General features: G+C 40.5%; 2 protein-coding genes across 12 annotated transcripts in view; one reads left to right on the top strand and one right to left on the bottom strand.

Annotated features, from left to right (window-relative positions):
- si:cabz01054394.5 overlaps positions 1 to 20,251 on the bottom strand; it is a 263,846-nt gene that overhangs the window by 7,684 nt on the left and 235,911 nt on the right. The window contains exons 1-5 of one of the 11 annotated variants that reach the window (XR_015942534.1): positions 17,524 to 17,567; positions 13,881 to 14,008; positions 6,299 to 7,902; positions 4,019 to 4,238; positions 2,446 to 2,539 (exon numbers count right to left, since the gene is read on the bottom strand). Coding sequence is in view for 7 of the 11 variants with exons in the window: in XM_087250109.2 (XP_087106235.1) it covers positions 6,668 to 7,902; positions 13,881 to 13,971 (1,326 nt within the window). In the remaining 4 variants the exon portion in view is untranslated. Of the gene's footprint in view, positions 1 to 916; positions 1,122 to 1,396; positions 7,903 to 13,880; positions 14,009 to 15,185; positions 15,314 to 16,480; positions 16,532 to 17,359; positions 17,568 to 20,251 lie in introns of those variants that run through there. The other 10 variants (XR_015942535.1, XM_087250109.2, XM_088650174.1 and 7 more) reach the window with 10 other exon arrangements.
- zgc:175107 overlaps positions 1 to 20,251 on the top strand; it is a 91,966-nt gene that overhangs the window by 13,606 nt on the left and 58,109 nt on the right. The window lies entirely within an intron of this gene.

Genomic DNA, 20,251 nt, shown 5'->3' with positions numbered 1-20,251 from the left:
AAAATGCTTCCACACCGGCGACTTCATTGAAAGAGGAGAGGGTTTAAGTTCTGTCGACGGGTCTCCTGCTTCTGCAGTTTAACAAGCACTTCAACAAGCCTGTTTTTTCCCGCTTGGCAAGCCAAGCTGACGTGACATGGGGGCGTGGCAGCATCGACCATTCTATTTTATGATTCGATAATCGAAATTGAGCATAAATTTCGATCGATTTCGATTCAAAATCGAAATCGTGACACCCCAAATAGGTACGTGTTGTCACACCATCTCTAAACATTTAATCATAAACAACTTTGAGGAATACGGACAGGCGATGTCAGGCGTTTGTTCTTGTTGCTTAAGAAACGGACGCACTCAGTACAGTGCATTCGGAGAGCGACTCTCTTCAGAAGGGTTACCACTTTTAATGCAAAAAAAATAAGGGACGCATACTGCAGCGGGGGCCACATCCCCAATCACAAGCCCTATAGCATGGTCAGGACCGGATTAAAGCCTGGTTTATACTTATGCGTCAAGTGACCGACGTAACCAATGACGCATGTAACCGATTTTGGAGTGCCTATATAAGTACAAATATCGCTCGTTGGAATAAACTAGTTAAAACCACTTAAACTCTGCGGACCCGGTATCGGGTCTGTGACGTCATCGACTTTCGCTTTCAGATTTAAAGGGCTAGCGTTGCACCAGACCCCCGTAAGTGGTTTCGTTTGAAAGTGTAGAATCTATATTTTATGCACATATGCATCACTTTGGTTTTTATTCTACTGTATGAAAGTTATTTACACTTAAATGCACAGTATTTTGGATACCCGAGCTGGGTATTTTACATTGGTTCATTTTCATATTTTTTTATAAGACACTTGTACAAGTGATAGCTCAAATGAAAGCTCTTGCCGGTGCTCATACAGTTCTAGCATTCTTTTTACTGAATTATATTCATATGCCAAACAGTTGTTGAATGAATTGTGGTGTTTCCATGGCGCAGAAATGTAAACAATACATTCATGATCAATAAGCAGCCCCAGATAGCACAGACAGCTGTCATCTCTTACCTTATGCTGTGGGCTTCAGGGCCATTCTCCTCTGTTTTTGAGGTGATGTGCATAAGTAATCCTTTTATATGTCTGACGTGGCCCAAACACAGTGAATTATGTTTGATCAAACAAAAGAATAGTGAAATATGTAAACAATTATCGGTCCCTGTGGCTTGTACAGCACCTCTCATCAGTTGGAATGCAATAACTTTTGCATAGATTATGGTGGAGACATTTTTCTTTTTTCCTATGATTACAGACATGTGCAGGAACCACCAAAATTAATTACAGCACGCTAGACCACACACAACCTAAAAGGTACACTTTCAAATTTGAGTTTATAAAAAAAAAATACAAAAAGCGCCTCTTTTTTAGGTGTTTAATATAACACAGACGACATATACAGATATTTTAAACACTTTCAATAGTGTTTTATGAAAATTCAAAGGGTTTTCTTTAAAATGATACCACATTTTTGCACGTACACCTCTGCATGTGGATTTGGGAAGCTTTAAAATTTGGGTAGGCAAAATCCAGGCGGAAATCCCCAAATAGCAGCAGAGTTTAAGTGGTTAAGTGATTTACGCCCCTCACTATTTGATTGGCAGAGACAACATAACTAAAGAGTGCGACAGACAGCAGCGTGAGTGGCGTATCTTGTAAGGCCCAAGGCAACATCTTTTAACGCGATCGATCGTGAACCCGGTTCGAATCCAGCGTCTGATGAACACGTTCTTCTTTTCTCTCCTACCTCATATCAGATTTTGCCTACTCAATTCGGTATTTTGATGACAGCCTTTCCACAGGTTAGTAGTAAGCTAATGTAATTTCATAATGCAAATCTTAAATTCATGCTAACAAACAAATGATCAACGGACACATCTTAAAGTAATTCAAATATATAAAACATAAATTGATGTTTACGTTAAATTCGAATTATATTGTTCTAGTCAAAATTATTTTTTAAAAGATTTTGTCAAATAGAAGATTGTTCTAGAGTCGTCCACCATAATTTTGTCGCTCATAAGTATCGGTTCAGGCACCGGTACCAGTTTAAAAGTATCGATTTAGCACAGGTATCGAAACAACCCCAAACGATACTCAACCCTAACAAACATTGAGTTTTGATATAGTTACAGTAGAAAGTTTACAATATATTTTCATGGAACATAGTCTATGATTTACTACTATTTTAAAAGAAAGGTCAATGTCAATTTACATCGTATTGTTGACTATACCCAACAATATACCTAAAAATAGACGTTTTTGTTCTCCAGTGTCGCAGACATATTTTGTTGTTATACGGATGCATAATTTGTCTTTGTGTGTCAAGGTTGCGTGTGATTGAAATGGTTTTATTTTTCAACAATAATTTCAACACTTTTGAGTGAATTCTCAGATAATTGGGCGTTACTTGACCTGTGAATCTCGTTCCACACTGAACCGCTGTCCGCTGTGACTCCAGCCCATGACCAGCAAAGAACCAGCTTACAGCTTAAACCAGCATTCTGTATCAAGACAGTACATTTATTCATTATATGGTGTGTTCACACCAGACGCGGATAAATCACGATATTCGTGCGTGAACATTTTAGGTTTATCCGCTTTTTTCGCGTGTCAAATTCACTTCAGAACAGACGGGGATTCGCGTGATGGGCAGGGCTTCATCTGCCCGGTGACTCTAGCTTCGTTGCTAAATGGCTAACATGGATTTTATTGAGAGAATAGCTGTGTTTATGTGCTTTAGGAAGGCTGATAAACAGCGTTGATTTGTTTGGAGCCGTGTCTGAGTCCACTAGATCCTTTTAGAGGTGCACAAAGCTCTGTGAGCTCATCAACTCTTCCAGAATCTTAACCTGGAAGATGGAGGCTTTCAGCGGTGCTTCTGACTAAGCCAAGCCCCGTTTGATGAACTGTTGTCGGTGTCAGCAGAAGGATTTTTCCCCGAGACACCAACAACAGGGTTGTTGCTAGATCAGATACGTTTGCGGCCGGAAGTTAACGAGAGTTATTTCTATTATTTATCAAATTTAACATTTTATTAACGTCTACCCCCATCCCAACCCTAAACCCAATCGTCACAGTAACATAAAAACAGTAGGTGTACCGAGTATTATTTATGTTATCTATTAAAATACCCAATAAATAGTATTTTAACACCTACCCCCACCCCAACCGTCACAGTACTGTGAAAATATTAATTATTGTTACACAGTGTCATAAAAAATGCTGCTATATCACACTTCTGGCCAGCCGCATATCCAATCTAGACTTTACCCAACAACAGGCGCTACGTCATAATCACGCCCCCACACGAGCAAGCTCCTGATTGGTTAACGCGGTGCAAATGTTCGCTGAAGTTCAGATTTTCGAACCTGTGCGATTCACACGAAACAAGCGATAGGCACGTTAAGCGCGTCAAACGCGCAAAATGCTCAACTCATGGCGCTTCACGCGAAACCCATCATTCACGCCGACTCATTCGCACATATCATGCAGCAGGATGTTTATTCGCACCTTTGCATAGACTTAACATGTAAATCACTCGTGCTTGACGCTTCTTCCGCATCTGGTGTGAACGCAGCTTAATGACATTTCTTATTCTGTCATTAAAAAACACCGCTACTACAGAGAGAAGTCTGAATCCAAATCTTTATTATAAAATGATTAGTACAGCTTTAGTTGTGAGGATGTGGATATCTGTTGACGTGTGTTAGAATATAAATGTAATAAGTTTCAAATAGGGCAAACTATGAGCGCTGAATTCCGCTGTGCTATCGCAGACTAGTCTGTCATCGCTGTTACTGACTAGCAGTTTCAGCTTTCATATGTGTGATTTTCAGCACAGCCGTTATTACAATTCTTCATGTGTTGATCAGGCACATGACCTATTTTCTTGAACACGATTTGAGTGAAAGATTTGGATAGATAAACATTTTAAAATCAAAAAGCTTTGTTGATTAGTTAAACAATACAACAGCTTTTACAGAAACGTTTATGAGGTACGACTGACCGAATAGGGCGAGGCAGTGGCGCAGTAGGCAGTGTTGTCGCCTCACAGCAAGAAGGTTGCTGGGTCACTGGTTCGAACCTCGGCTCAGTTGGCGTTTCTGTGTGGAGTTTGCCTGTTCTCCCTGCCTTCGCGTAGGTTTCCTCCGGGTGCTCCGGTTTCCCCCAAAGACATGCGGTACAGGTAAATTGGGTAGGCTAAATTGTCCGTAGTGTATGAGTATGTGTATGAATGTGTGTGTGGATGTTTCCCAGAGATGGGTTGCGGTTAAAAGGGCATCCACTGCGTAAAAACTTGCTGGATAAGTTGGCGGTTCATTCCGCTGTGGTGACCCCGGACTAATAAAGGGACTAAGCCGACAAGAAAATGAATGAATGAATGACCGAATAATACTTGAACACACTATACAGTGTGTATTGTTACTCACCAATTTTAACTTCTGCGACATGAACCCATGGTGCATGCCTTGTGCGTAGCCCTGCATTTATACTTCTGCATTCGGTTTGTGTTGCTCTGACAATAACACCTACTGTCGCTAGCTGGCAAGGTTTCTATCTTCTTCTGAGTCAAGTTTCTTTGCGGGTGTTTTTATTTACATCGGAAATGCTTGAAATGCTACCTTAATGCACAAGAGGCAGAGAAGGCGGGAGGAACCAGAGGTGGAAACCAGCAGATGTGCAACAACTTAAATCATAAGGTAAACACAGAGCAAAAGTTTCCATATGCACACTTGTTAAACATTGGCTCAAATGGGCTTGCTCTTCTCCTGGGCCCAGTTTTTCAAAAGGTTTAATCCGGATCAAATTGATCCAGATTTAGTAATTCTGTTTTTGCGATCCGTGATCAGGTAATCCAGCTTACTTTTTGAGCCAGTTTTTCAAAGCAACATTGGATTGGATCAATCTGATCTGGATAGGAACTTTTCAGGATCACTAAATCTGGATTACCAGTGCTCAAACAGGATAGGAAATCACAATGTAGAACTATAGATATGTAAAGAGCGACAAGTAGAATAGCCAGCGTGGGGCCAATATAATTTATTTTTTTTAAATGAAAACTAAGAAAATGTAATTAATATTAAATTAATAATAATAATAAATAAGAAAAACAAGAAAAAGCCCACCCCATCCTTTTCCAGCAGTCCGCTCATTTGAGACCTACAACACAAACACTGTACATTGAGGATATTTATAATAAGTTTCAAATATAGATGTAAATAAAAAAAAATACTTAATGTCAAAAACTCCACAATAATCTCAGACTTCCTCATCTGATGTGAAGCGTATACTTTAGGAGGGGGATCTCAAGTCTGGCCTTGGTTTGCTGCAGTTTGGTTAGAGTCAGTTGTTCCTCTGCCAGGCGAAGCTGTGCTTCTGCCCTTTCAGTCTCTTTTTGCAATTGTTGAAAGAGATTTCAAAAATCAGTCATTGCCATTTCTTGCATTTTTTGTTTATTCTGTAATCGCTATCATCATTAATAAATATTCTAATAAGAAAAATATTTTCCATTGTGATGAATACATATATATATATATATATATATATATCAATTAGTGACAGAATAAAATTGATTGTTTTTGGTCAGTTTTGACAGCTGTTTAGGGGATTATTTTATGAGGCCAAACTCTTTCTACTTTGCTGGAGGCCTATACAGAAAGGCTAAATATGTTAAAGCCAATACTCACTATAGCCTGACAGATGAACAAATAAAATTAAAACCTTATAAATAAATAGTATATCTCGTAAGATACTGCATGATCCAAAAATAGTATTATTTAATACATTTTTTAAGTTTTCATTACATTTTAGGCATGAAATCCACGCTAAATTCACCCTTCTGATGGGATCAGTTTAATCCAGGTTTTTTGGATCAAAGTGATCCAGATCCTACAAAAAAGGTCTGAAAAACCCAAACTAAAGGTTTGATCCGGATCAAAACCAAGATTGGATTACGTGATCTAATCCGATTATGTAATCCGTTTTTTCTTTCGAAAAACCCATTTTCAAGATTTGATCCAATCCCTTATCCAAAATCCTAGTGGATTACTTTTGAAAAACCGGGCCCTGGGGCTCACTGGTGTGCCCGCACTTGTCTACGATACCAATAGGACCAATCACAGAGCTTGCATAGTTTTGAGAGATGCGTTAAGACCAGATGCAGAAGAAGCATCAAGCGCCAATGATTTACATGTTAAGTCAATGCAAAGAGGCGAATTGAGTGTTTGACGCGCAAATCGAATGAGTTCGAAAATCTGAACTTTAGTGGACATTCGCGCAGCATTAACTCAAACTCCTCTCTCACCCTTCTATCGGGAGGGAGCCCCAGGCTCGAGGATCTTCTGAGCTCAGGGCTCTCTCCCAGGACAGCATGCCAACTACGCTTTATTATCAATCATCTGCTGAGTGGGAACTCTTGACAAGAGGAATGTAGGTACTTCGCTCACTTCGAGAATACTCGGTTTTGGAGGTATACTACTAGTTGAATAAGTAGAATAAGTCTTTACAAAAACGACATCCAGGGCTGATTAATAAATCTGAAGGCAAGTTCAAAAATATAAACTCCAAAAATATTTTTGAGTAGTTTTTTTTTTTTTTTTACAAAAGAAAAAGTAAAGACGTTCCTTCATTCAGCTGTTGTGTGATCGAAGCCTTGCTTTCACACAGATACGCGCTATCTGGTGCCATTTTAAATTGCTGAGCCATTGAAATCTCTTTCCACACGAGCAACACAAATAAGGTCTGAAATCGGCATGACTTTTCAAGTGTATCTGTAAGTGTGATGCCAAAATAAATGTTTTATCGCGCTGATCACAATTTAACCACCTTTTCCCAGAGCGACCAGGCAAGGGATTTTTCAGATGTGTGAAACTCTTCTCAAGACATTTAAAAGGTTTTTTTCCGGTGTGAAGCTTCAGGTTTCTTGAATTAGTGAAACTCTTTCCACAGCAACGACACATGAAAGCCTTCTCTTTAGTTAATAAATGATTCCTAAAGTCTCTGAAACTTCCTCCACGCTGAAGACATTTAAAACCGTTTAGATTGTGTGTGCGTTTGTTTGAGTGAATCCTCATGTGCTGATTAAGGTTTCCTGTAAATCTGAAGCTCTTTCCACACTGAAAGCATACAAAAGGCCTTTCTCCGGTGTGAATCCTCTTGTGGCTATCGAGCGTCACTTTACGCCTGAAACTCTTTCTACATTGATCACATGGGAACGGCTTTTCTCCAGTGTGGATCTTCATGTGGGTACCAAGAGACGCTTTACGTGTGAACCTCCGTCCGCACTGACCACACTTGAAGGGCTTCTCTCCAGTGTGAATCCTCATGTGGTTCTCGAGGCCTCCTTTACGTGTGAATCTCGTTCCACACTGACCGCACATGAACATCTTCTGTCCGCTGTGACTCCTCATGTGGGCGTTGAGGTTGTTCTTGTGGGTGAAGCTTTGTCCGCACTGACCGCAGCTGTACGGCTTTTCTCCGGTGTGGATTCTCATGTGAACTTTCAGGTTGATTTTCTGCGTGAAGCTTTTCCCGCACTGTTGGCAGCTGACCGAGTTTTCTCCCGTGTGAATCCCCATGTGGACTTTAAGGTTGCCTTTTTGCGTGAAGCTTTTTCCACACTGTTGGCAGCTGAAAGGCTTCTCTCCGGTGTGAATCGTCATGTGGACATCCAGCTTTTTCTTTCGATCGAAACTTTTCCCGCACTGGCTACAGGAGACGGGACTTGTAGGTTTTCTCTTCGGAGATGTTTTTTGGGAGGAAGTCCTTTCAGTCTGTGTGCATTTTCTTAAGTCGTGATGGTTCTCAAGCTGATCATTATCATCCATTTCAGTGAAATCTTGCTCCTTTTTCAACGGCATCAGACCTAACGTAAATAAAAAGACCAAATTTTATTGTATAACAGAACAAAACAGCAGACATCCTAAATCACTAAATCGTAACATACTAGACCCTATACCAGCTAAGATCCTGAAACGGGTACTACCCAAAATATGTTAAATCTTCACATTTTTATGACCACTGCTAGATCGGGTGCATGTGAAGCAAACCCAGTGGCACTACTTGGCTGGCTGCTGCTTGGGGCAGACTCTGACCCAAGCTCACTGAAACTTGCTCCTCTTTCAGGAACTTGGACAGGCAGTTCTTCAGCGCAGACTGTCTCTGAAGAGTCAGAGATGCTCTCATTGTAAGACAATTCAGACTCGAGGCTAAATATATCACTACTCTTGTGGTAGCGAGACAACTCTTCTTGCTGTTCAGTTTCAGCCCCAATTTCTTTAAGTGGGCTAAGACCGTATTTGTGATGCTCCTGTAAAAGAACAGATCAACCAATCGTCCAGGTAATTGGCTATCCGGATGCCCTGTTGGGAAGGGGAACGAGTGCTGCATCCATACACTTGGTGAATGCCAATTACAGGCCGAAGGAGAGAACATTGTACTCGTCAGCATTGCCTTGGTGGTAAAACCTGAGGTATTTTCTGTGCTTTTTGTGAATTGAGATGTGGAAATAAGCATCCTGGAGTTCCACTTTTGTGAACCAGTCCCCTTACCTGATGAAGGTTAAAAGGGTTGACAGGAAAAGCACATGGAAAGGCAGTTACTACTCATGGTGGTTGAATTTCCTGTGATTTAGGATGAGGTGCAGACCACCATCTCTCTTCTGAATCAGGAAATAGGTTGAATAAAACTCCTGCCCTATTAATCTTGAGGGCAGATGTGTTATTGCTGCTTTACCTAAAAGAACTGAGACCTCGTCTGTCAGAGATCTGCGCTGTATCCCTTCTTTCAAAACAGTGGAAACAACCTCTTCAACCTCTTATCTGAACTCTAAGATGTTGAGCACCCATGGACACTGGGTACATTGGCGATTGGTTATTGACTGGGTCAACAGTGTACCAGATAAGGTCAGGAAAAGAGATGGAATTCAAGCAGGGCTCAATAAACTCAGAAGAACAAACGATTTAACTCCAATAGAACATCTGATTTGTTTTTTCCTGCTGTTTACATGGTTAATTAATTCACGACATGAGACTGTGTGCATGCAGCATGTCATTCCTGGCCTGCTGTTTGCAAGACCATAGACCAGTGGTCACCAAACTTGTTCCTGGAGGGTCGGTGTCCTGCGTATTTTAGCTTCAACCCTAATCAAACACACCTGAACAAGCTAATCAAGGTCTTACTAGGTATACCTGAAACATCCAGGCAGGTGTGTTGAAGCAAGTTGGAGCTAAACCCTGCAGGAACACCGGCCCTCCAGGACCGAGATTGGTGACCCCTGCCATAGACTGTTGCAGCAACATTCGAGTGATAAAACCTGACAAATGTCACAGATGATGACCATCCAGCACCTGCACAAACTTCTTCCAGAGATTCACCTTTTAACAATGCCCAGGAAGCAGCCAGTCCTCTCGTTGAACAGGTTACCACTCCTAACAATCGTCTAATTTCATGACAATTTCAGGTGTTACGTTTCAGGTGCTTGGCTGTAGCACTTAAGCTACGGTCACACTAGAGTTTGTGTGTGCGAAATTCTGTCGTGCGGCGCTGCGAATAAGGGGGGAATAAACAATATTATTAGGCATTAAAAAAGCGAGCGATTGCTCCATGTTTTAAATTTCTGTCCAGAGAGGTCATGTTTTGATCCTCGGTCGGTCTCACGCAGTCAAGTGATGCGATTTCGCAGGTCAGAGTTCACCAAGCTTTGCACCGCAGCAACCTGCGAAACTCGACGCATGACCGCAGCTTCAATAAATGAAGAGATAAGGACAGATGACTTGCAGAGAATAATAACAAAAGCGCGTCCTGGCTTTATTATAATGAACATAGAGCGCACGCGGTCAAGACGATTTCATAATCTAGCATATTGTCAGCGGCTTCGTCACACACACACATTAAAGGATTGGTCAGAATTTACGTGCGGGAAAATGCCAATGAACTCCCGCAAGTAAACAAAGCCGGACACAAAATGGAGGGACGACTGCGCCTGCTTATAGTATACTATATAATTTGTATGCATCACTTTAGACAAGCTATACATTTCGAGAATGAAGTGCGGCCGCAGCTGGAAATCAACGTTTTAATGCATCGCACGTTACTTCAGGAGGAGGAGTGAATTAATTTAGCTAAACTGCGACATGATCATCTTGCGGAAATATTACCAACGATCCATCAGGTAATGTTTCCCCCTCTCTCTCTCTGTCAGTAAAGCGCTGTCAACAAATATTTTTCCTCCACATCCCATAATGCACAGCGCATCGGCCTACAGCAGCTAGATTGTTCCAAAAAGGTGCAGTACTTTTCGCGGTTGGGCCTGTTTTAGTTCGGATCATATTCTCACGGCAAACGAACCGCTCCAGGGTTTGTTTGAAAGTGTACAGAGACCACGCAGGTCTCGGTATGCTTTTTTTAGTCCGCTTTTGGTGCGCACTCGAGTACGATTGCTGCATTCACACCTGCCCAAACGAACCGCACCGAAAGGGAAAACGAGCTCTAGTGCGATTCAACCGAACTAAATAAGGCAGGTGTGAAAGCACCCTCAGTTTATTTATGTGGCGGCTAAACTAATGTGTTCAGTGACTGTGTTGACAGATTCACTTGAAAAGCGTCAATCATTTAATAAGAAGCATAAACTTGTTTCTCAAAATAATATAATACTGTATGTGCATAAGGTTGTTATATTGATTATGCATTATTTATTGACATATCTTGTCATTTAATAATAAGTCCCTGTTTCTTAATATTAAGAGAAACACAGAGTTCACCCAAAACTGAAAATTCTGTCATCATTTGCTTACACTTTACTTGTCTCGAAGTTTCACAAAAGAAGATATTTTGGAGTAAGCTGTAAACCTGTAACCACTGACTTCCAAAATATTTGTTTGTTCTACTATAGATGTCAATGGTTACAGGTTTACAGCTTTTTTCAAAGTATCTTCTGTAGTGTTCAACAGAAGAAATAAACCAATAATTTTCATTCCTGGGTGAACTACCCCTTTAACTTCCTGATGTTTTACCTTGTGCTTAATGAAATGTTTTCCTCAAAACTAATTTGACATTATTCTGGGACATGATTAATGCAGTGGTGGAAAGAGTACCGTTACTTGCCTAAACATTTAGTGCGATTAGAGTTAAAGTATCTGTTGTAAATATTACTCAAAGTATGAGTAAAAAGTACATTTCAAAAGTACTCAAGAGTAGTGAGTAATACGCTGTAAAAAGCTGATGCGTTTACATGTATTTTGTGGATGTGTGTAAACGTAACATTCTGTAGTGCATCTTGTTATTGCTCAGCAGGCACACAACGTCATAAGACGTTAATATTAGGTTAGATTTAGGTTGTGATGACAGTTGACCAAAATTCAATGTCTAGTCAGGGTCTAAGGACAACGTTATTTTGATATCCAATATAGACGTTGATATAAGGTCGATTTTAGGTTGTTAGAAAGTGACCAAAATCCAACGTCGAGCCAACATCTTAAAGGGCCATGAAACCCCCTCATTTCAGCAGGGTGTTTTCACACCTCTACTTCGGAAAGAGTCAGAAAAGTGGGCGTGTCCAGCTCTGTTTAGGGGGGAGTGTCGGAGAAAGAAAAGAGGCTTGGTGTGGAAGTGTCTATTTGGGCACGCGCTAGTTTCAGAGTCAAAATACACACACAGGGGAGAAAGTGACTGTGTTTACATGGACATCTGTAGTCGAATTATTTGCCAAATTATTAAATGGTGGACTTTAACTGCAGTTTGGCTCTTTCATTCAGGGAATTCATTCATGTCCCTCGCGACAAACGAGATATTTGATTCGAGGAACTGCTCTAAGCGTGTATTTTTCATGCAATGTTTGATACCGCACGGCGAATAAGAGAAAAAAAAACCTCCGCATTTCCCGGAAACTTAGATGCACACGGCTGGTAGTGTCAGAAAACCGCTTGTGTTATTCCGGTCACAAAATGCGGTGAAAATCCTACACGAGGTTAAAGTTTGGTTGTAGTGCTAACATGAGTACACTCGGTGCAATAGATAGTTCGATAAGAACAAACTGAATAAACAAAGAGCACTGGTCGCTCACTTACCAAATCTGTAGAGACAGGACAATCACCAGCAACTAGAGCCGCGTCTTTACTAAGAGGAGACTACAAGCGAATCCGGATCTCAGCGTTTGCAGATGAGAACAGCTCTCAGGTAAACAATAATCCTCCTTAGACACGTAAGTTATTGTTGTCGAGCGTCGCATACACTGTTAATCCACGCGTGTCTCCAGCTGAGCTCTCACAGAGAGAAAATGAAAACAAAACTTAACGGCAGCAAACTATAAAAGCAACACTTCACGCTTGTTTTGCCAACAGAACGTGGCGTCTCTGTCGTCTAAACACCGTGACAGTAATGAATATTAATGAAGTTGCACAATAGAGCGCGCTGATTGGTTTGAACCAAGCTTTACTCATGCATTAATGCAGCACACTGTAAGACGTAATAAGACACACTCTGGCACAGACGCCCAGTCTGCATGCTGGAATACACGCTTTTATGTTATGGCCGTGGTGCAGCTTCAAAAATTCGTTTCAAACCGGAAGTACGAATTTGCTTGAAATAACGCAATAACAACAAATTTACACTTTTTAGTGAAATATAGGTGTCCTAATAGTGTTTTTAGCAGTGTGGGACACATATCCGACTGTCAACAGCTCAAAAAATGTGTTTTGGTGTTTCGTGACCCTTTAAAATTGACGTCAAACACTGACATTTATTCGTCAGGTATGGCAACTAAAATCCAACGTCTGATAGACGTCATAATGGTAACGTCCACAGCACGTAAAGCTGTAACATCATTAGACGTTGATATTTGGTTGGTTTTAGATTGGACTTTGATGTTGGGTTCTGACATGAACCCGATTTTCATTTCCAAACAAAATGCGACGTCCCCACGACGTTAGGGTACAACATCAACTTGACGTCATGTTGACGTCTTGTGTCTGCTGGGTGTTTAAGGCCATTTCAGTCATCATACAGCAAACATCCGTCATCTTCTCATCAGTGGAAACAGTCTCTGGGTCAATGCTTGTAAAGATTTTAAACATCTTCTTGGACTCTTTTAATGCTTCCAAACAGTTTGCTACAATTTAAACCGCCCATGTCTTGAGGTATTCATTATGATGCGATTTACCTTCTATGTGTGATCTGATTGGGCAGGAATCACAGGACGGATTTTTCCAATTCCCATCCGCTTGTTAAGTGTGACGCGGAGCGGCTTCCGGGTCCAAGCTCTCTATTCAACTGAATGGGGAGATTCATGAAATGGTAATAATAAACGTTTACAAAGCGACTTAATACTTTCGAAAGTCACGATCGCAATATATATGTCCATGCCTAATATCCAATGGCCAGAAAGTGATTCATTGTGTTATGAATTGTTAAAATTTTGGTATTTGTTATGCAGCAAGCCCAAAGATTGTACACTATGACTTTATGTTAATAAAAGATAGGAATAAAACGCGATCATAAACAAATGATTTCTCCACTCAAATGAATGGCGGCTTGGACCCGGAAACAGTAAACATTCGTCACAAACACGTCACCACTTAATAAGCGGTTAGACAAGAAAAAATAAAGTAGGGACTGCAGGTTGAAGGTAAGTAGTGGAGTAAAAGTGCCAAGTACTGCACTAAAAATGTACTCAAGTGAGAGTAAAAGTACACTTTTATAAAACCACTTAGTAAATTACACATTCTAAGGAAAAACTACTCAATTACAGTCATTTGAATCTTTGTAATTAGTTACTTTACACCACTGCATTCATGTCAGTCGAGTTAAACAACAAATGACTATCAGCTTTGATAATCAAAACCCAACCTGTTTGCTGCTCAGTGTATTCACGTTTCACACTCAGCGGCTCTTCAATCGTCAGTTCTTCCCTCTCCTTTTTAATAAACGCCGTCTGCATATTAAGCAGTCACATGAGTCGTCTTCCAGGCTGTTTTCTGTGTGTTTGAACACAATGATATATTAAAAATTAACATTAGAAACAGAAATCAATTGATGTCTCAATCAGCTCGCTAGTCAAGCAGTCAGGGAAACCCAGAAAAGTTAAGGTAACTCAGGAAACCGATTGCAACAAACCATTTAAGCTCAACAGCTAATCTTGATGAGTGCTGTGAACCTACTCCATTTGAGTAAACGAAGCAATTTGAGCACGGTAAAACCCGGTAAATGAAGAGAACTCAAATTAACTGAGCACTGTAAAACCCAGTAAGTTTAGGCAAGTCAAACCGCTTGAGGAAACCGATTGCTACCAACAACCCAAGCTCATTCTGGAAACGGAGCCCCGCGGACGTTTCTGGAGGCCGCGATTTACGTGGCCGGAAGTACGTACGGATGCATTTAGCTTTTTTCGAGCAAACGCTGCGGGGTGGTGTGGCGCCGCTCCGCTCCTTCTCTTTGCGCTCGCCGGCCGAGTTTGCAACCAGTTTGTCCGCCTAGCTCACAGCGGAGCAGAGGCCCCGGAGGAGGAGAGGAGGAGGAGCCGGCCGCGGGATGACGACCGGGATCGGGGAACAGCGGTTCCGGAAATCAGGCAAGATGAAAAACAGAATCCGAAAAATAAGGGCAAGAACGCGACGGGATCCGAAAATGCGGTCGAAATCGAAGACTTTTTTTCTTTCTGGACAGCTTTTGAAAACTGTTGCTTGGGTTTAGGGAAGGTGGAGGGCGGTCGGGTCGGCCGATCCGGTGGCTTTTCGCGCGAGAACAGCGCGGGCGCGAACGGCGCGCGCTCCCGAGAGGCGCCCGAGACCGAAAAAGCGTGCACAGTGGCCTCTCGCGGATCCGCGAAAACAAAAAACGCTCGAATACGTACCTCCCGGGACGTAAATCGCGGGGCTACGTTTCCACAATGAGCCCGGGTTGGCTACAAACCATTTGAGTTCAAAACTAATCCATACGAGTACGTACTCGATTTAAGTGATTTATTAACTCGATTAATGTACTGTGAGAGTAAAAGTACACTTTTATAAAACCACTTAGTAAATTACACATTCTGAGAAAAACTACTCCATTACAGTCGTTTGAATCTTTGTAATTAGTTACTTTACACCACTGCATTCATGTCAGTCGAGTTAAACAACAAATGACTATCAGCTTTGATAATGAAAACCCAACCTGTTTGCTGCTCAGTGTATTCACGTTTCACACTCAGCGGCTCTTCAATCGTCAGTTCTTCCCTCTCCTTTTTAATAAACGCCGTCTGCATATTAAGCAGTCACATGAGTCGTCTTCCAGGCTGTTTTCTGTGTGTTTGAACACAATGATATATTAAAAATTAACATTAGAAACAGAAATCAATTGATGTCTCAATCAGCTCGCTAGTCAAGCAGTCAGGGAAACCCAGAAAAGTTAAGGTAACTCAGGAAACCGATTGCAACAAACCATTTAAGCTCAACAACTAATCTTGATGAGCGCTGTGAACTTACTCCATTTGAGTAAACGAAGCAATTTGAGCACGGTAAAACCCGGTAAATGAAGAGAACTCAAATTAACTGAGCACTGTAAAACCCAATAAGTTTAGGCAAGTCAAACCGCTTGAGGAAACCGATTGCTACCAACAACCCAAGCTCATTCTGGAAACGGAGCCCCGCGGACGTTTCTGGAGGCCGCGATTTACGTGGCCGGAGGTACGTACGGACGCATTTAGCTTTTTTCAAGCGAACGCTGCGGGGCGGTGTGGCGCCACTCCGCTCCTCCTCTTTGCACTCGCCGGCCGAGTTTGCAACCAGTTTGTCCGCCTAGCTCACAGCGTTGCGTCAGCGGAGCGGAGGCTCCGGAGGAGGAGAGGAGGAGGAGCCGGCCGCGGGGATGACGACAGGGATCGGGGAACAGCGGTTCCGGAAATCAGGCAAGATGAAAAACAGAATCCGAAAAATAAGGGCAAGAACGCGACGGGATCCGAAAACGCGGTCGAAATCGAAGACGAGGGCTTTTGCTTTTTTTTTTTTCTTTCTGGACAGCTTTTGAAAACTGTCGCTTGGGTTTAGGGAAGGTGGAGGGCGGTCGGGTCGGCCGATCCGACGGCTTTTCGCGCGAGAATAGCGCGGGCGCGAACGGCGCGCGCTCCCGAGAGGCGCCCGAGACCGAAAAAGCGTGCACAGCGGCCTCTCGCGGATCCGCGAAAACAAAAACCGCTCGAATACGTACCTCCCGGGACGTAAATCGCGGGGCTACAAACCATTTGAGTTCAAAACTAATCCATACGAGTACATACTCGATTTAAGATCTCTCATTACTCATTGTCTTCAACACCGAGTTCAACCCTCTTTTCAAATGAGCAGTATTAACTTTCAGTCCATTTTGCGTTGACTGCACTCATTTCATTTGATCAAGCTGTCTGTTGGGCTTTACAGCGTAGTTAACGGCTTCGAGTTAGAGAATAGTTCACTCAAGAATAACAATGTACTCACTATTAACCCACCTTCAAGTGGCTTTACACCTTTTTGAGTTTCTTTCGTCTGCTGAACACAAAAGAAAACAATTTGAAGAACGCTGGACACCTGTAACCCTCGACTTCCACAGCAGGAAAAACAAATACTGTGGAAGTCGATGGTTACAGGTGTCCAGCGTTCCTCAGTTGATCTTCTTTGGTCTTCAACAGAAGACACTCATAAAGTGAAGCAAGAGTAAATGACGACAGAGTTAGTGGTGAACTATCCCTTTAAAGTGTCCTGAAATCTCTAATCTAGTAGTTACACAAATTAATAAACGTCCTCAAATTAAACAAGCAGGTGTCGTCAGCTTAAAGTGACCCAATCTATTAATGATTCAAGTTGCTCTCATCATCACTTCCCAGTAGCCTACTTCATGTAGTCAACATGTGAAGTGGATCATCAGCTTAAGTCAAACTTGTCTTAAGACTATTGAACAACACCCGCTGTTGTCTATAGAGGTATAAAGCTGGTTTTATATTCGCACATTCGTTTATTTTGAAGTCCCTATAACGTTTACCATGTTACTTGGAATATTTGATCGGAATTAGCATGCAAGTATGACTTGAAAACAACATTAGCACAGTTTATTTGACTGTGAACACTGTTGTACTTTGATAGTCACTGGCTGCTAATATGATTTCGCTTTTTAGAGTTTGCAAATAATACTTTTCTGAAATCATAATATTAAGGGGAAAGTCTGAATGTGCGAATATAAAACCAACTTTACCTCTATTGTAGTCTGAGGACAATTCATCAGACATAATTGAAGTGTTGAATAACGGCCCACACGTCAAGTAATTAGAAAGCGGAAGTAGAGAAACCGCGTTTCATCCTGAGTTGAGGAGATTTACTCACACCAAATAAGATGTTAGATAAACTTCTGAATTATTGTCGAATATAACATTGTGGCATTTTTATTTAAGCTACCCGAAAAAAACTAATAAACACGACAGACGCGTTTGTATTTAAATATTAATCAGCTTTGAAGCTAAAATGCACAAATCTATTACCGCACAAACCTTTATTCAGGCGAATGACAACATGAGCGTCGCAGCCTTATGACGTCATTCGCCGGACCAATTCTGTTGGGCACAGAAATTTGGAAAGATTTGGAATTGTTTTTTAACAAAAAAAAATGTTTAGATAGAAAGTTTAAGATAGAAATTGGTTTATTCGATGTACCGTTTTATACTGATAATGAGAACTTGAACTGTAAAGGACAATATATTTTTAATTTGTTTATGTTGTTTGGAATATACCATATATACATATATAGGAAAAAGTGGGCTTAATGTAAACCAAACTTTGCCCATTTTGTGAATGACCTTAAAGTATATGTCAATCTTTTAGAACAATCATAAAACAAAAAAGCACTGAAAACATGCTCTGAAAACATTTAATTTCATGTAAATGTAATTTTACTTATTTATATATATATATATATATATATATATATATATATATATATATATATATATATATATATATATATATAAATATATATATATATATATATATATATATATATATATATATATATATATATTTATTTCAGAAATAAGATTAATTGAAAATTTAAATGAAATGTAATGAAAATGTGAAATGTAATACCTCTCGTTCTTGTGGCATTGAGTTAATAAAAAAAAAAAACATATTCAATATATTCAATATATATTTTAAAAAAAGACATTTAATTTCACAGAAACTCAGTTTAACTCCAGTAAATTATATAACTATATATATATATATATATATATACAGGTGGCAACGAATTCTGGCCCAGGTTTTGCATAAAGCTGGCACAACAAGCAATCTGGCACTATCATACAGCATGAAGGCCAAACATGACCCTGGTTTGGGATAGGTGGCACTATATTTAAGGCGGCACACAAGACATGGGCCAGATGTCAAATGTAGTATTTGGCCCAGCAAATGTTTAAAAAATGCTATGTTGGCCTCGTAAATCTTGATGATAATTTAATTAAGAATAGATCAAAACAAACAAACTAAAAAATTGAGTAAAGAAATATGTTAATACATTTTCTTACGCATGCTTTCTTCTAGTGGTGTGCAGAGGAATCGCTGAATAATTAAAGTAAAAAAAAAATACACTTTTAACCCATGTACAACGGCACTGATGTGATTAGTAAATTGATTTTAATAAGCTAAACCTTTGATTTTATTTACAATTTTCCAATGTTTGTTATGTATTCTATCATGTGAAGCTGATTTCCTCCACATATTTGTAATAGTTGTTGGGGGCGTGTCTCATATTTTTATATCCCAATGCTGACAGGTCATTTTTTGTGGTACTTGAAGCAAAAAAAAATAATTCTGAGGTGGTTCTTGGTTAAAAAAAAAAAAAGTTTGAGAACCACTGTTTTAATGCCTTCATTTAATCCAGATAATTGTGTAATTTTAATGAATGATCATTTCCTGTATGTTGCAAAATGACCGAATTTAACCCACGTTACATATATTTCATTAATTATTATTTTACAAATATTAGCCATTTATCAAAGGTAGTTTAAAAAAAAAAAAAAAAGATATTTAATATTTATAAGATCTTTTATTATTCATAATATTTTTCTGATTGGATCATTTCATGCACAACCGCACATTGTGTTGTTCTACTTTAACATGAAAAACAAAAAACAAATCTATTTATTGATTTTCAACTGTTTTATTGCAGTCGTGGGTCATTTCAGGCCCAGGTATGGCTGAATGACTTGGCTGAGACTTGACCCATGAGGTCCATGTTTGACCCTTTTCTGGAAGCGGCATGTGGCCCAAGTAAAAGCTGATTGTGTGGGCCAGAGCTGGGCTAGAGAAAGTTTGCTGTATATATATATATATATATATATATATATATATATATATATATATATATATATATATATACATACATACACACAGGGCTTTACATTAACACCTGCCAACTTGCCAAATGCGGGTAGATGTCAGCTCTGGCTGGTTCGATAGACTCCTCCACTACCCTGCTGAAAAATCCAGCTTAAACCAGCCTAGGCTGGTTGGCTGGTTTTAGCTGGTCGACCAGCCTGGTTTTATAGAGGTTTCGGCCATTTCCAGGCTGGTTTCCACCCATTTCCAGCCTGGTCCTAGCTGGTCAGGCTGGAAAATGACCAGCCAAATCAAGTTAAAACCAGCTCAAACAGCCTGGATGAAGCTGGATATAGCTGATTTTGACTGGACTCCCAGCTTGGCTAGGCTGATCAAGCTGGTTTTAGCTGGTCATCTTCCAGCCTGACCAGTTAAGACCAGGCTGGAAATGGCTGGAAACCAGCCTGGAAGTGGCCAAAACCCCTCTCAAACCAGCCTGGTCGACCAGCTAAAACCAGCCAACCAGCCTAGGCTGGTTTAAACTGGATTTGTCAGCAGGGTAGCCACTTTGGCTGGTTGGAAATCATTTTTTAATTGTAGTTTTCTTAAAAGCAGGGTTCGACAATAAGCACGGCCCAATATTTGTGCAAATGCGATCTAACAATCGATACATCCATGAACAATTTCCGCAGGAGTCCTGTAGGATGATGAAGACCACATTTAAAACCGTTTCATTTGTTTGAGTGAATTTATTCATTGAGCACAGCTATCCAAAGAGAACTTGCATCTTACCAAACACTACAATTTAATATACTTTATTCCACAGACAGGTAAAATACAGGAAAACACAACAGAGAACAACACATTGTCTGCATTTGTTTTTAAAGCCCAAATTTAAACTAGAAC

Source organism: Danio rerio, chromosome 4 (assembly GCF_052040795.2).
Source record: "Danio rerio strain M-AB ecotype USA chromosome 4, GRCz13ab, whole genome shotgun sequence".
NCBI classification, from domain to species: Eukaryota; Metazoa; Chordata; class Actinopteri; order Cypriniformes; family Danionidae; genus Danio; species Danio rerio.
The sequence above is the reverse complement of the archived record's forward strand: the minus strand, read 5'-3'. Positions and strand labels throughout refer to the sequence as shown.